This window comes from Coregonus clupeaformis, chromosome 10, assembly GCF_020615455.1.
Source record: "Coregonus clupeaformis isolate EN_2021a chromosome 10, ASM2061545v1, whole genome shotgun sequence".
NCBI classification, from domain to species: domain Eukaryota; kingdom Metazoa; phylum Chordata; class Actinopteri; order Salmoniformes; family Salmonidae; genus Coregonus; species Coregonus clupeaformis.
This window is the reverse complement of record NC_059201.1, coordinates 30,101,247-30,118,290: the sequence shown is the minus strand read 5'-3', so window position 1 is coordinate 30,118,290 and position 17,044 is coordinate 30,101,247. Positions and strand designations below refer to the sequence as shown.

The window sequence follows — 17,044 nt, the reverse complement described above, 5'->3', positions numbered from 1 at the left end:
CCCCTTCAAACATAACGATGGTCATTATGGCCAAACAGTTCTATTTTTGTTTCATCAGACCAGAGGACATTTCTCCAAAAAGTACGATCTTTGTCCCCATGTGCAGTTGCAAACCGTAGTCTGGCTTTTTTATGACGGTTTTGGAGCAGTGGCTTCTTCCTTGCTGAGCGGCCTTTCAGGTTATGTCGATATAGGACTCGTTTTACTGTGGATATAGATACTTTTGTACCTGTTTCCTCCAGCATCTTCACAAGGTCCTTTGCTGTTGTTCTGGGATTGATTTGCACTTTTCGCACCAAAGTACGTTCATCTCTAGGAGACAGAACGCGTCTCCTTATAAGTGGTATGACGGCTGCGTGGTCCCATGGGGTTTATACTTGCGTACTATTGTTTGTACAGATGAACGTGGTACCTTCAGGCATTTGGAAATTGCTCCCAAGGATGAACCAGACTTGTGGAGGTCTACAATTTTTTTTCTGAGGTCTTGGCTGATTTCTTTTGATTTTCCCATGATGTCAAGCAAAGAGGCACTGAGTTTGAAGGTAGGCCTTGAAATACATCCACAGGTACACCTTCAATAGACTCAAATGATGTCAATTAGACTATCAGAAGCTTCTAAAGCCTTGACATCTTTTTCTGGAATTTTTCAAGCTGTTTAAAGTCAACTTAGTGTATGTAAACTTCTGACCCACTGGAATTGTGATACAGTGAATTATAAGTGAAATAATCTGTCTGTAAACAATTGTTTGAAAAAGTAGTTGTGTCATGCACAAAGTAGATGTCCTAACCGACTTGCCAAAACTATAGTTTGTTAACAAGAAATTTGTGGAGTGGTTGAAAAGCGAGTTTTAATGACTCCAACCGAAGTTGTTCTGGTCAGAAAACTTCAGACTTCAATTGTATATGTTTTTAACATTCTTAGAATGCTCTTTGAACATTACTAATGTTTTATTGTGGTTTTATGGAAAGTGTTCTTAATGTTCTGAGAACAGGACTTTAAATAGGACCATGAAGAAACCTGCAGAAAACGTTATGCTGAAGTATTGAAATTCCCACTGAAGAACCATTCCCAGAACGTTGTGGGAAGGTTGTATGCAAAATAACCATAGGACAACCACTCTCTCACCAAGCTCTAAGAAATGTATGGTTCTCAGAACATTATATGCTAGCTGGGCTGTGTTTGGACACAACATGTTACAATATCTTTCTCTTATTGGCAATTATCAACACAGGCACTCCAACGGGCTCTCTCTGTCGTGCCAAATAAAAGACCGGAATTATTGCTTCAATTGTGAAGCTTCCAATAAACATACCTCTCACAACCAGCAATCAGAATCAAGGTTGTTTTGAAATTAAGCTGTACATGGCCGGAATTCAATTGTCGGAGTTAGTGGATTTTCCTGGACACTCTAGTATGCAGTTACATTAAACAGACTTGTTGAAGAGATCTGAAATGACAGGATTAAATGCAGTTACAGGATTAATTCCTGTTTTGTTTGTGTCAATATGTCTCTTTTGATGTTATATGATGATGAGTGCTGCATTAGTTAGCCTCAAAGTTACCATTGCAGTTACAGGATGAAGTCCAGCCTGCATATACAATGTGTCCTGTTACGTTTGTGTCAATGTCTCCTTTGATGTTATATGATGATCAGTGCTGCTTTAGTTATCTTCAAAGTTACTGTGGCATTTACAGGATTATACAATGCTCATATGGTTTTGTTGCTTTGTTTGCAGCTGCGGGCCCATGCTGTGGACATGAATGGGAACAAGGTGGAAAGCCCCATAGACCTGTACATCTACGTCATCGACATGAATGACAACCGGCCAGAGTTCCAGAACCAGGTCTACAATGGTTCTGTGGCTGAAGGCTCTAAGCCAGGTACATAAACTAGGACTATAAACAGTGTATTTTTTCTTCAAGTATTTCAAGTATATGAACAGAGGCATGATCATTTTAAAGGCAGAGAGAAGACCATGTCATGGCTGGAGGAACACTTGTTTTACCAGTCAGACATGAAGACCAGATGTTTGTCTACATTGTGTTCAGACAATTTTATACTGCCAAGTTTAATGTTGAGAGAATTTATAAACAACGCAGGCGAGAGACAGAGAGAGAAAAAGATTACACACACACACACACAACACACACATTGCAATAGTCTCTCCTCAGTGGAGCATGGGTATGTTCTCTGTTCTAGACCAAACTGCTAATTAGCGAGAAGAACCAAACTTATTAAAAACATCTGTATTTTCAATAGATTGTCACTCTCTTATAAAAACAAAGACAAAGTGTGTGTTGGGGTTACAACACTGTCAATTGTATTGAAAAAAATGTATGTCACAACTAATTAGCTTATTATTCTGAAATTGTCTCCTATATATATATATTGTGACGTCACGAGAGGCTACACGGCTTTCAGCGGGATTGCTCAAGTAGTGCAAGGAGACAAGGTTCAAACAAAACAAGGATTTTATTAAAGGTCTTGGGAAATTAACGAAAATATAACAAAATTCTGTTCTCTTGTGGCTCTTTAAGGGTTAACAGTTCAGGGATGTCTCTTCCACATCCAAAATCATAATTCTCACTCGCTCAGATAACTTTTCCCCAGCCTTACTGTAGTCCACGTTGCAGCTAGTGGCCCACCCAGCAAAAAGTCCTTCCAAATGTCTCTCACGTATTTCCACAGGTGCATATATCCAAAGGTGAGTATTTCCCAAAGGTAAGTATCTCCAAATCCTTATATTCCTCATGGAAGTGGACGTGCAGCCCTCTTGTCCTCCAGAGAGCCCAGGTTGGAGACTGTGTTTCTTCACCCCCCACACACCCTCTCAGTGTGTCTCTTCCCTTCCCAACCCTTCAGCTCATCAGCTCCTGATTTGTTTCAGCTGCGTGGGAAGATTGGCCATAGAGGGGTGGAGTTCCCGACCATACCAGCAGATGGAGCCATAGCTGTCTGGGTTTGCAGCCACCTCAGGGGGATGTAACGTCCCTCCAGGACACAGCCTCTCGTGACATCACAATATATACAGTGACTTCGGAAAGTATTCAGACCCATTTACTTTTTCCACATTTTGTTATGTTACAGCCTTATTCTAAAATGGATTTAAAAAATCTACATACTGACAAAGTGAAAACTGGATTTTAGGATTTCTTACACATTTATTACAAATAAAAAACGGAAATATCACATTTATATAATTATTCAGTCGCTTTGCTATATTGTGATCAATACATCCAATGGATTTGGATACTGCTTTCAAACAAATCTCTGCAGCATTAGTAAAGATATGATCAATACATGTTGATGATTTAATTCCTGTACTGTTTGTAACTACCCTGGTAGGTTGACTGATAACCTGAACCAGGTCGCAGGCACTGGTTACAGTTTGAAGCTTTCTCTTGAGTGGGCAACCTGATGAAAGCCAGTCAATATTGAAATCACCCAGAAATTATACCTCTCTATTGATATCACATACATTATCAAGCATTTCACACATGTTATCCAGATACTGACTGTTAGCACTTGGTGGTCTATAGCAGCTTCCCACCAGAATGGGCTTTAGGTGAGGCAGATGAACCTGTAGCCATATTACTTCAACAGTATTTAACATGAGATCCTCTCTAATCTTCACAGGAATATGGTTCTGAATATAAACATCAACACCTCCACCATTGGCATTTCTATATTTTCTGTAAATGTTATAACCTTGTATTCCTACCACTGTATCATCAAAGGTATTATCTAAGTGAGTTTCAGAGATAGTCAGAATATTAATGTTTCTTAAGCTACATATGTTAACGCTGGCTATCTTGAGCACTTTTCTTCTGCGATGCTTACTTGTTTTTATTGCTTTACTGGGAAGTTTAGCATCAGTAGATGTGGTCATGTTCTTTATGTTAGCGCAGGGTGAGCTGCACACAGTGGCCTTCCTCCTCGGGCACACCGGCTCAGTGCTAACAGTATAAATCTGGTTCTTAGGCACATGATTACTGCATACAATAGCTGTAGGATCAGTAGAGGCATTCAGGGCAGTTAGAGGGACATAAATTAGGTTACTTATATTGTGTCTACCGATGCCTCTGGTGTAATGTACATTTGCTGAAGCATTTTGACAACTCTGCGTCACAATGGTATGGATTAGCTGAGCTGGGCTTGGGTCATTGCTAACTCATTGCCTCAATGCAGCCTTATAATGCTGTGAAAGTATCCAGGAACCCAAATGATTTTGGTGGATCCCATCCTCCTTATAAAACGTGTTTTGTTTCCAAAAGGTATCGAAATTGTCAACAAAAGTTACACCGATTGAGCTGCAATAATCACATAGCCAGTTGTGAAGAGCAAGAATCCTGCTGAAGCGTTCAATGCCACGATTCAGAGAGGGCACAGGGCCAGATATGATGTTTTTTTTGTTAGTGTCTAGCTGAGAGTCAATCAGTTCTTTAAAATCCAGTTTCAACTGTTCAACCCATCATAATGTCATTAAAACCCACATGGACTACGATAGAATCAATTTCCATGTCCTGACTTAGTACATTCGGGAGCAGCTTAGTAATGTAATTTACTCAAGCTCCGGGATAGGACATTGTTTTTGCACCAGGAACGGTCACATTTCTTACCATGGAGCTGCCCAAAATCAAGCCTGGCGAGAACAACGAGGAAATCCTCCCACGCTTCACAGGATGCAGGCCTCCGACAGATGGAGAAGCCCCACTCGATCCAGAGCAGGGACGGAAGGTTGCCGACGTCGACTTTGAAATGGTAGTAGAAGGCACTGCGGCCGCAGACACAGGCACCCCCAGCTACGAAGGTGCAGGAAGATCAGGCTCCAGGACAGCGAAACTATTTGTTGTTTGTATCCGCTCCGGTCTTCTCGTTGGGAGTGTAGACTGCTTTGCGGGAGATCGCTGTCTTCGGCTTCCATGGCTCGTGACATGCGACCATCGTTGATTGCCTTTCTACTCATGCTGTGCTCCTTCGACTGCGCTATCAGATGAGGGAGCTCCGGGCATCACCGGCCAGTCGGATAACAACAAACGACAAGGCGGAGATGCATCCAACAAGTGTGAACGCCGTCCAGCCACCGGCGTAGAAAATGTAAACATTCCACTGTGCGTTTTCCCCAGTTTCTTACGCAGGCTGGCGACCTGCGTGATCAAGGAAGCCACCTCAAGCCTCGGCAATTAAACAATTGCCGCATTGGAACTCCGAGTGATCCGGTTCGTCCCAAAACAAAGCGTAATAGATACAGCTCCTACAGCGCTGGAATCGTTCATTTAGTTCTCCAGACAAAGAGGGCTGCATTGCAAAACTCATCTGGTACCAACTTCGTTAGCTTGATGGCTAGCAGCTTAGTGTCTCTGTCAAGCAGGCTTCAACCTGTCTCTTAATCTGTGGCGATGGGAGAACCTTCCAGAAGGACAACCATCTCTGCAGCACTCCACCAATCAGGCCTTTATGGTAGAGTGGCCAGACTGAAGCCACTCCTCAGTAAAAGGCACATGACAGCCCGCTTGTGTTTGCCAAAAGGCACCTAAAGACTCTCAAACCATGAGAAACAAGATTCTCTGGTCTGATGAAACCAAGATTGATCTGAATGCCAAGCGTCACGTCTGGAGGAAACCTGGTATCCCTACAGTGAAGCATGGGGGTGGCAGCATCATGCTGTGGAGATGTTTTTTTTCTTCAGCAGCAGAGACTGCGAGACTAGTCAGGATCGAGGTAAAGATGAACGGAGCAAAGTACAGAGAGATCCTTGATAAAAACCTGCTCCAGAGCGCTCAGGACCTCAGACTTGGGGCGAACATTCACCTTCCAACAGGAAAACGACCCTAAGCACACAGCCAAGACAACGCAGGAGTGGCTTTGGGACAAGTCTCTGAATGTCCTTGAGTGGCCCAGCCAGAGCCCGGATTGAACCCAATCTAACATTTCTGGAGAGACCTGAAAATAGCTGTGCAGCAACGCTCCCCATCCAACCTGACAGAGCTTGAGAGGATCTGCAGAGAAGAAGGGGAGAAACTCCCCAAATACTGGTGTGCCAAGCTTGTAGCGTCATACTAAAGAAGACTCAATGCTGTAATCGCTGCCAAAGATGGTTCAACAAAGTTCTGAGTAAAGGGTCTGAATACATTATATGTAAAGTGATAATTCAGTAAAACATTTTTTTTTATAAATTAGCAAATATTTACAAAAACCAGTTTTTGCTTTGTCAATATGGTGTATTGTATGTAGATTGATGAGTGGAAATAACAATTTATTCGATTTTAGAATGAGACTGTAACGTAACAAAATGTGAAAAAAGTCAAGAGGTCTGAATACTTTCCAAAGGCACTGTATACAGTTAAAGTCGGAAGTTTACATACACCTTAGCCAAATACATATAAACTCAGCTTTTCACAATTCCTGACATTTAATCCTAGTACAAATTCCCTGTCTTAGGTCAGTAAGGATCACAACTTTATTTTAAGAATGTGAAATGTCAGAATAATAGTAGAGAGAATGATTTCTTTCAGCTTTTATTTCTTTCATCACATTCCCAGTAAGTCAGAAGTTTACATACACTCAATTAGTATTTGGTAGCATTGCATTTATTTAAATTGTTTAACTTGGGTCCAACATTTCGGGTAGCCTACCACAAGCTTCCCACAATAAATTGGGTGAATTTTGGCACATTCTGGTGTAACTGAGTCAGGTTTGTAGGCTTCCTTGCTCGCACATGCTTTTTCAGTTCTGCCCACAAAAAGTCTATAGGATTGAGGTCAGGGCTTTGTGATGGCCACTCCAATACCTTGACTTTGTTGTTCTTAAGCCATTTTGCCACAACTTTGGAAGTATGCTTGAGGTCATTGTCCATTTGGAAGACCCATTTGCAACCAAGCTCTAACTTCCTGACTGATGTCTTGAGATGTTGCTTCAATATATCCACATCATTTTCCTTCCTCATGATACCATCTATTTTGTGAAGTGCACCAGTCCCCCCCACAGTATGATGCTGCCACCTCTGTGCTTCACAGTTGGGATGGTGTTCTTCGGCTTGCAAGTACCCCCCTTTTCCTCCAAACAAAACGATGGTCATTATGGCCAAACAGTTCTGTTTTTGTTTCATCAGACCAGAGGACGATCTTTGTCCCCATGTGCAGTTGCAAACCGTAGTCAGGCTTTTTTATGGCGATTTTGGGGCAGTGGCTTCTTCCATGCTGCGCAGCCTATCAGGTTATGTCGATATAGGACTTGTTTTACTGTGGATATAGATACTTTTGTACTTGTTTCCTCCAGCATCTTCACAAGGTCCTTCGCTGTTGTTCTGGGATTGATTTGCACTTTTCGCACCAAAGTACGTTCATCTCTAGGAGACAGAACGCGTCTCCTTCCTGAGCGGTATGACGGCTGCGTGGTCCCATGGTGTTTATACTTGCATACTATTGTTTGTACAGATGAACGTAGTACCTTCAGGCGTTTGGAAATTGCTCCCAAGGATGAACCAGACTTGTGGAGGTCTACAAAAAAATGTCTTGGCTGATTTCTTTTGATTTTCCCATGACGTCAAGCAAAGAGGCACTGAGTTTGAAGATAGGCCTTGAAATACATCCACAGGTACACCTCAATTAGCCTACCAGAAGCTTCTAAAGCCATGACATAATTTTCTGGAATATTCCAAGCTGTTTAAAGGCACAGTCAACTTAGTGTATGTAAACTTCTGACCCACTGGAATTGTGATACAGTGAATTATAAGTGAAATAATCTGTCTGTAAACAATTGTTGGAAAACTTACTTGTGTCATGCACAAAGTAGATGTCCTAACCAACTGCCAAAACTATAGTTTGTTAACAAGAAATTTGTGGAGTACTTGAAAACGAGTTTTAATGACTCCAAACAAAGTGTATGTAAACTTCCGACTTCAACTGTATATATACATTGTCAGTCAAACGTTTGGACACACCTTCTCATACCAGGGTTTTTCTTTATTTTTACTATTTTCTACATTGTAAAATAGTGAAGACATCAACACTATGAAATAACACATATGGAATCATGTAGTAACCAAAAAAGTGTTAAACAAATCAAAATATATTTTATATTTGAGATTCTTCAAATAGCCACCTTTGCCTTGATGACAGCTTTGCACATGCTTGGCAGTCACCTGGAATGCATTTAAATTAACAGGTGTGCCTTGTTAAAAGTTAATTTGTGGAATTTATTTCCTTCTTAATGTGTTTGAGCCAATCAGTTTTTTTTGTGACAAGGTAGTGGGGGTATACAGAAGATAGCCCTATTTGGTAAAATACCAAGTCCATATTATGGCAAGAACAGCTCAAATAAGCAAAGAGAAACGACAGTCCATCATTACTTTAAGACATGAAGGTCAGTCAATACGGAACATTTCAATAACTTTTAAAGTTTCTTAAAGTGCAGTCTCAAAAACCATCAAGCGCTATGATGAAACTGGCTCTCATGAGGACCGCCACAGAAATGGAAGACCCAGAGTTACCTCTGCTGCAGAGGATAAGTTCATTCGAGTTACCAGCCTCAGAAATTGCAGCCCAAATAAATGCTTCACAGAGTTCAAGTAACAGTCACATCTCAATATCAGCTGTTCAGAGGTGACTGTGTGAATCAGGCCTTCATGTTCAAATTGCTACAAAGAAACCACTACTAAAGGACACCAATAAGAAGAAGAGACCTGCTTGGGCCAAGAAACACGAGCAATGGACATCAGACCGGTGGAACTTTGTCCTTTGGTCTGGAGTCCAAATTGGAGATTTTTGGTTCCAACCGCCGTGTCTTTGTGAGACGCGGTGAGTGTGAACGGAGGATCTCCGCATGTGTATTTACCACCTTAAAGCATGGAGGAGGAGGTGTTATGGTGTGTGGGTGCTTTGCTGGTGACACTGTCTGTAATTTATTTAGAATTCAAGGCACACTTAACCAACATGGCTACCACAGCATTCTACAGTAATACGCCATCCCATCTGGTTTGGGATTAGTGGGACTATCATTTGTTTTTCAACAGGACAATGACCCAACACACCTCCAGGCTGTGTATGGGCTATTTTACCAAGAAGGAGCGTGATGGAGTGCTGCATCAGATGACCTGTCCTCCACAATCCCCCGACCTCAACCCAATTGAGATGGTTTGGGATGAGTCGGACCGCAGAGTGACGGAAGAGCAGCTAACAAGTGCTCAGCATATGTGGGAACTCCTTCAAGACTGTTGGAAAAGCATTCCAGGTGAAGCTGGTTGAGAGAATGCCAAGAGTGTGCATAGCGGTCATCAAGGCAAAGGGTGGCTATTTGAAGAATCTCAAATATAAAATATTTGTTGAACACTTTTTTTTTTACTACGTGATTCCATGTGTTATTTCATAGTTTTGATGTCTTCACTATTATTCTACAATGTAAAAAATTGTAAAAATAAAGTAAAACCCTTGAATGAGTAGGTGTGTCCAAACTTTTGACTGGTAGTGTGTGTATATATACAGTGGGGAGAACAAGTATTTGATACACTGCCGATTTTGCAGGTTTTCCTACTTACAAAGCATGTAGAGGTCTATAATTTTTATCATAGGTACACTTGAACTGTGAAATACGGAATCTAAAACAAAAATCCAGAAAATCACATTCTCCACTCCTCCTGTTCTCCACTCATTACCTGTATTAACTGCACCTGTTTGAACTTGTTACCTGTATAAAAGACACCTGTCCACACACTCAATCAAACAGACTCCAACCTCTCCACAATGGCCAAGACCAGAGAGCTGTGTAAGGACATCAGGGATAAAATTGTAGACCTGCACAAGGCTGGGATGGGCTACAGGACAATAGGTAAGCAGCTTGGTGAGAAGGCAACAACTGTTGGGCGCAATTAGTTAGAAAATGGAAGAAGTTCAAGATGACAGTCAATCACCCCTCGGTCTGGGGCTCCATGCAAGATCTCACCTCGTGGGGCATCAATGATCATGAGGAAGGTGAGGGATCAGCCCAGAACTACACGGCAGGACCTGGTCAATGACCTGAAGAGAGCTGGGACCACAGTCTCAAAGAAAACCATTAGTAACACACTACGCCGTCATGGATTAAAATCCTGCAGCGCACACAGGTCCCCCTGCTCAAGCCAGCAGATGTCAGGCCCGTCTGAAGTTTGCCAATGACCATCTGGATGATCCAGAGGAGCGAATGGGAGAAGGTCATGTGGTCTGATGAGACAAAAATAGAGCTTTTTGGTCTAAACTCCACTACGCCGTGTTTGGAGGAAGAAGAAGGATGAGTACAACCCAAGAACACCATCCCAACCGTGAAGCATGGAGGTGGAAACATCATTCTTTGGGGATGCTTTTCTGCAAAGGGGGACAGGACGACTGCACCGTATTGAGGGGGAGGATGGATGGGGGCCATGTATCGCGAGATCTTGGCCAACAACCTCCTTCCCTCAGTAAGAGCATTGAAGATGGGTTGTGGCTGGGTCTTCCAGCATGACAACGACCTGAAACACACTGCCAGGGCATCTAAGGAGTGGCTCCGTAAGAAGCATCTCAAGGTCCTGGAGTGGCCTAGCCAGTCTCCAGACCTGAACCCAATAGAAAATCTTTGGAGGGAGCTGAAAGTCCGTATTGCCCAGCGACAGCCCCGAAACCTGAAGGATCTGGAGAAGTTCTGTATGGAGGAGTGGGCCAAAATCCCTGCTGCAGTGTGTGCAAACCTGGTCAAGACCTACAGGAAACGTATGATCTCTGTAAGTGAAAACAAAGGTTTCTGTACCAAATATTAAGTTCTGCTTTTCTGATGTATCAAATACTTATGTCATGCAATAAAATGCAAATTAATTACTTAAAAATCATACAATGTGATTTTCTGGATTTTTGTCTCTCACAGTTGAAGTGTACCTATGATAAAAATTACAGACCTCTACGTGCTTTGTAAGTAGGAAAACCTGCAAAATCGGCAGTGTATCAAATACTTGTTTTCCCCACTGTATATATATATATAGTGGGGAAAAAAAGTATTTAGTCAGCCACCAATTGTGCAAGTTCTCCCACTTAAAAAGATGAGAGAGGCCTGTAATTTTCATCATAGGTACACGTCAACTATGACAGACAAAATGAGAAAAGAAAATCCAGAAAATCACATTGTAGGATTTTTAATGAATTTATTTGCAAATTATGGTGGAGAATAAGTATTTGGTCAATAACAAAAGTTTCTCAATACTTTGTTATATACCCTTTGTTGGCAATGACACAGGTCAAACGTTTTCTGTAAGTCTTCACAAGGTTTTTCACACACTGTTGCTGGTATTTTGGCCCATTCCTCCATGCACATCTCCTCTAGAGCAGTGATGTTTTGGGGCTGTCGCTGAGCAACACAGACTTTCAACTCCTCCAAAGATTTTCTATGGGGTTGAGATCTGGAGACTGGCTAGGCCACTCCAGGACCTTGAAATGCTTCTTACGAGCCACTCCTTCGTTGCCCGGGCAGTGTGTTTGGGATCATTGTCATGCTGAAAGACCCAGCCACGTTTCATCTTCAATGCCCTTGCTGATGGAAGGAGGTTTTCACTCAAAATCTCCGATACATGGCCCCATTCATTCTTTCCTTTACACGGATCAGTCGTCCTGGTCCCTTTGCAGAAAAACAGCCCCCAAAGCATGATGTTTCCACCCCCATGCTTCACAGTAGGTATGGTGTTCTTTGGATGCAACTCAGCATTCTTTGTCCTCCAAACACGACGAGTTGAGTTTTTACCAAAAGTTCTATTTTGGTTTCATCTGACCATATGACATTCTCCCAATCCTCTTCTGGATCATCCAAATGCACTCTAGCAAACTTCAGGCGGGCCTGGATATGTACTGGCGGAGGGGACATGTCTGGCACTGCAGGATTTGAGTCCCTGGCGGCGTAGTGTGTTACTGATGGTAGGCTTTGTTACTTTGGTCCCAGCTCTCTGCAGGTCATTCACTAGGTCCCCCCGTGTGGTTCTGGGATTTTTGCTCACAGTTCTTGTGATCATTTTGACCCCACGGGGTGAGATCTTGCGTGGAGCCCCAGATCGATGGAGATTATCAGTGGTCTTGTATGTCTTCCATTTCCTAATAATTGCTCCCACAGTTGATTTCTTCAAACCAAGCTGTTACCTATTTCAGATTCACTCTTCCCAGCCTGGTGCAGGTCTACAATTTTGTTTCTGGTGTCCTTTGACAGCTCTTTGGTCTTGGCCATAGTGGAGTTTGGAGTGTGACTGTTTGAGGTTGTGGACAGTTGTCTTTTATACTAATAACAAGTTCAAACAGGTGCCATTAATACAGGTAACGGGTGGAGGACAGAGGAGCCTCTTAAAGAAGAAGTTACAGGTCTGTGAGAGCCAGAAATCTTGCTTGTTTGTAGGTGACCAAATACTTATTTTCCACCATAATTTGCAAATAAATTCATAAAAAATCCTAGAATGTGATTTTCTGGAATTTTTTTCCTCAATTTGTCTGTCATAGTTGACGTGTACCTATGATGAAAATTACAGGCCTCTCATTGTTTTAAGTGGGAGAACTTGCACAATTGGTGGCTGACTAAATACTTTTTTTCCCCACTGTATATACTACCGTTCAAATGTTTGGGGTCACTTAGTAATGTCCTTCTTTTCCATGAAAACATACATGAAATGAGTTTGAATAAGAAATATATCAAAATGCAAAGGAAATGTAGTCATTGACAAAGTTAGAAATAATGATTTTTAATGAAAATAATAATTGTGTCCTTCAAACTTTGCTTTCGTCAAATAATCCTCCATTTGCAGCCATTACAGCCTTGCAGACCTTTGGCATTCTAGTTGTCGATTCGTTGAGGTAATCTGAAGAGATTTCACCCCATGCTTCCTGAAGTACCTCCCACAAGTTGGATTGGCTTGATGGGCACTTCTTACTTACCATACGGTCAAGCTGCTCCCACAACAGCTCAATAGGGTTGAGATCCGGTGATTGTGCTGGCCACTCCATTATAAACAGAATACCAGCTGACTGCTTCTTGCATAGTTTGTAGCTGTGCTTTGGGTCATTGTCCTGTTGTAGGAGGAAATTGGCTCCAATCAAGCGCCGTCCACAGGGTATGGCATGGCGTTGCAGAATTGAGTGATAGCCTTTCTTCTTTAAGATCCTTTTTACCCTGTACAACTCTCCCACTTTACCACCATCAAAGCACCCCCACACCATCACATTGCCTCCACCATGCTTGACAGATGGCATCAAGCACTCCTCCAGCATCTTTTCATTTGGTCTGCGTCTCACAAATGTTCTTCTTTGTGATCCGAACACCTCAAACTCGATTCGTCTGTCCATAACACTTTTTTCCAATCTTCCTCTGTCCGGTGTCTGTGTTCTTTTGCCCATCTTAATCTTTTATTTGTATTGGCCAGTCTGAGATATGGCTTTTTCTTTGCAACTCTCCCTAGAAGGTCAACATCCCGGAGTAGCCTCTTCACTGTTGACGTTGAGACTGGTGTTTTGCGGGTACTATTTAATTAAGCTGCCAGTTGAGGACCTGTGAGGCATCTGTTTCTCAAACTAGACACTCTAATGTATTTGTCCTCTTGCTCAGTTGTGCACCGGGGCCTCCCACTCCTCTTTCTATTCTGGTTAGAGACAGTTTGCGCTGTTCTGTGAAGGGAGTAGTACACAGCGTTGTACGAGATCTTCAGTTTCTTGGCAATTTCTCGCATGGAATAGCCTTCATTTCTCAGAACAAGAATAGACTGACGAGTTTCAGAAGAAAGTTATTTGTTTCTGGCCATTTTGAGCCTGTAATCGAACCCATAATTGCTGATGCTCCAGATACTCAACTAGTCTCAAGAAGGCAATTTTTATTGCTTCTTTAATCAGCACAACAGTTTTCAGCTGTGCTAACATAATTGCAAAAGGGTTTTCTAATGATTAATTAGCCTTTTAAAATGATAAACTTGGATTAGCCAACACAACGGGCCATTGGAACACAGGACTGATGGTTGCTGATAATGGGCCTCTGTACGACTATGTAGATATTCCATTAAAAATCAGCCGTTTCCAGCTACAATAGCCATTTACTACATTAACAATGTCTACACTGTATTTCTGATCAATTTGATGTTATTTTAATGGACAAAAAAATTGCTTTTCTTTTGAAAACAAAGATATTTCTAAGTGGCCCCAAACTTTTGAACGGTAGTGTATATATATATATATATATTTCTAGTAGTTTGTTTTGTGGAATACAAACACAATATCACTCTATGTTGGAGTTAACACACTGTCAAGTATTTTACATAGACCAGAGAGCTTTTCTCTCTCCCTTTTCTCTCTTTATCTATTCCCTTCTTGCATGCAATGATTCGTTTTTAGTTAGAGAGTCATGCCGCTGAGTTATGGTTGCCTAATTGGCTATTTAAGAAAATGAGAGTGGGGCCGTTTTTCATAAATGGTGTATGTTCTGTGGGACAGTTGTACTTTTCTGGATCATTTAAAACATATTTTTAACCAATTTATCACTTAAACCTTAAGCTGCTCTCTTTAGGCTGGTTATGAGAATGGTCCTCCCATAAGTATTTTGGTTCCATCAGACAGAATGTTTTTCTAACTGCTTAGAGCAAAGGGGGGTGGGATGGGATGTGTTCAGCTCTGTAAGAGACATGTCTATAAGACTAGAATACTCTGATATCAAAGTTCCTCTGAGGCATTACAGCTGATCCTCCATCTACTATGGCTGCTATATAAAACCATTAAAAGAGGCAGACCTGCGGGGAGTTGCCATTATCGCTGTCGCCAGATAAAACATTGTGTGTCAAATCAATCCATCAGTGAAACTGGGTTTAAAATGGCACGCTTGCCACCACAGACGTACACACATCAAGAGACACAGATACAAGCGTGTCATTGAATTTGATCAGTCTTACACGTACTGTAAGTAATGAGGCAATTACACTACATACAGAATTAGTAATTCAATTTGAACTAATCCAATTGTTATTGTGATTCAGACAGGGGGAAGAAAATGATCAGGGGTTGTGTTTTCATCCATGTGTCATCACCAGGGTGTTCTAGGAGTTTGCTGGGCACTTACCAAATGAACACTACAAGTTAATTGATAAATTACACTGACATTGGTGACTATGGAAGAAAAAATACAGTGGGGGAAAAAAGTCAGCCACCAATTGTGCAAGTTCTCCCACTTAAAAAGATGAGAGAGGCCTGTAATTTTCATCATAGGTACACGTCAACTATGACAGACAAATTGAGAGTTTTTTTTCCAGAAAATCACATTGTAGGATTTTTAATGAATTTATTTGCAAATTATGGTGGAAAATAAGTATTTGGTCACCTACAAACAAGCAAGATTTCTGGCTCTCACAGACCTGTAACTTCTTCTTTAAGAGGCTCCTCTGTCCTCCACTCGTTACCTGTATTAATGGCACCTGTTTGAACTTGTTATCAGTATAAAAGACACCTGTCCACAACCTCAAACAGTCACACTCCAAACTCCACTATGGCCAAGACCAAAGAGCTGTCAAAGGACACCAGAAACAAAATTGTAGACCTGCACCAGGCTGGGAAGACTGAATCTGCAATAGGTAAGCAGCTTGGTTTGAAGAAATCAACTGTGGGAGCAATTTAAAGGAAATGGAAGACATACAAGACCACTGATAATCTCCCTCGATCTGGGGCTCCACGCAAGATCTTACCCCGTGGGGTCAAAATGATCACAAGAACGGTGAGCAAAAATCCCAGAACCACACGGGGGGACCTAGTGAATGACCTGCAGAGAGCTGGGACCAAAGTAACAAAGCCTACCATCAGTAACACACTACGCCGCCAGGGACTCAAATCCTGTAGTGCCAGACGTGTCCCCCTGCTTAAGCCAGTACATGTCCAGGCCCGTCTGAAGTTTGCTAGAGTGCATTTGGATGATCCAGAAGAGGATTGGGAGAATGTCATATGGTCAGATGAAACCAAAATATAACTTTTTGGTAAAAACTCAACTCGTCGTGTTTGAAGGACAAAGAATGCTGAGTTGCATCCAAAGAACACCATACCTACTGTGAAGCATGGGGGTGGAAACATCATGCTTTGGGGCTGTTTTTCTGCAAAGGGACCAGGACGACTGATCCGTGTAAAGGAAAGAATGAATGGGGCCATGTATCGTGAGATTTTGAGTGAAAACCTCCTTCCATCAGCAAGGGCATTGAAGATGAAACGTGGCTGGGTCTTTCAACATGACAATGATCCCAAACACACCGCCCGGGCAACGAAGAAGTGGCTTCGTAAGAAGCATTTCAAGGTCCTGGAGTGGCCTAGCCAGTCTCCAGATCTCAACCCCATAGAAAATCTTTGGAGGGAGTTGAAAGTCTGTGTTGCCTAGCGACAGCCCCAAAACATCACTGCTCTATAGGAGATCTGCATGGAGGAATGGGCCAAAATACCAGCAACAGTGTGTGAAAACCTTGTGAAGACTTACAGAAAACATTTGACCTGTGTCATTGCCAACAAAGGGTATATAACAAAGTATTGAGAAACTTTTGTCATTGACCAAATACTTATTTTCCACCATAATTTGCAAATACATTCATTAAAAATCCTACAATGTGATTTTCTGGATTTTTTTTTCTCATTTTGTCTGTCATAGTTGACGTGTACCTATGATGAAAATTACAGGCCTCTCTCATCTTTTTAAGTGGGAGAACTTGCACAATTGGTGGCTGACTAAATACTTTTTTCCCCCACTGTAACTCAACACCACCACCACTTTCTCCTCATGCATAAGAGATCACAGAGAAATTTGGGGGAGAAACGCCCAAATGCTATAGTCGAGGATGAAAAAATACTTCTCTATTTTGTTGAAACTTGAGACCCTCTGAAATGAGAGGGGAAGATTAAAATAATCCATCTGAGTGCTTTCTCACACACTCAATTTGTAATCTGAGGGGGGACCTCTTTCTGTCCTAAAGAGTTTGCTAAGAGTCGGAGAAAGATTTAAGAGTTTCCACTGCCTCTTGGCCTGGGGGGCTAATTAGGCCCCAGCATCTGTACACAGGA

At 42.0% G+C, this 17,044-nt stretch overlaps 1 protein-coding gene across 2 annotated transcripts in view; it reads left to right on the top strand.

Annotated features, from left to right (window-relative positions):
* cdh4 (cadherin 4, type 1, R-cadherin (retinal)) overlaps positions 1-17,044 on the top strand; it is a 369,197-nt gene that overhangs the window by 317,311 nt on the left and 34,842 nt on the right. For both annotated transcript variants that reach the window (XM_041887710.2, XM_041887708.2), the window contains exon 7: positions 1,738-1,882. In XM_041887710.2, the coding sequence (XP_041743644.2) occupies positions 1,738-1,882 (145 nt within the window). The remainder of the gene's footprint in view (positions 1-1,737; positions 1,883-17,044) is intronic.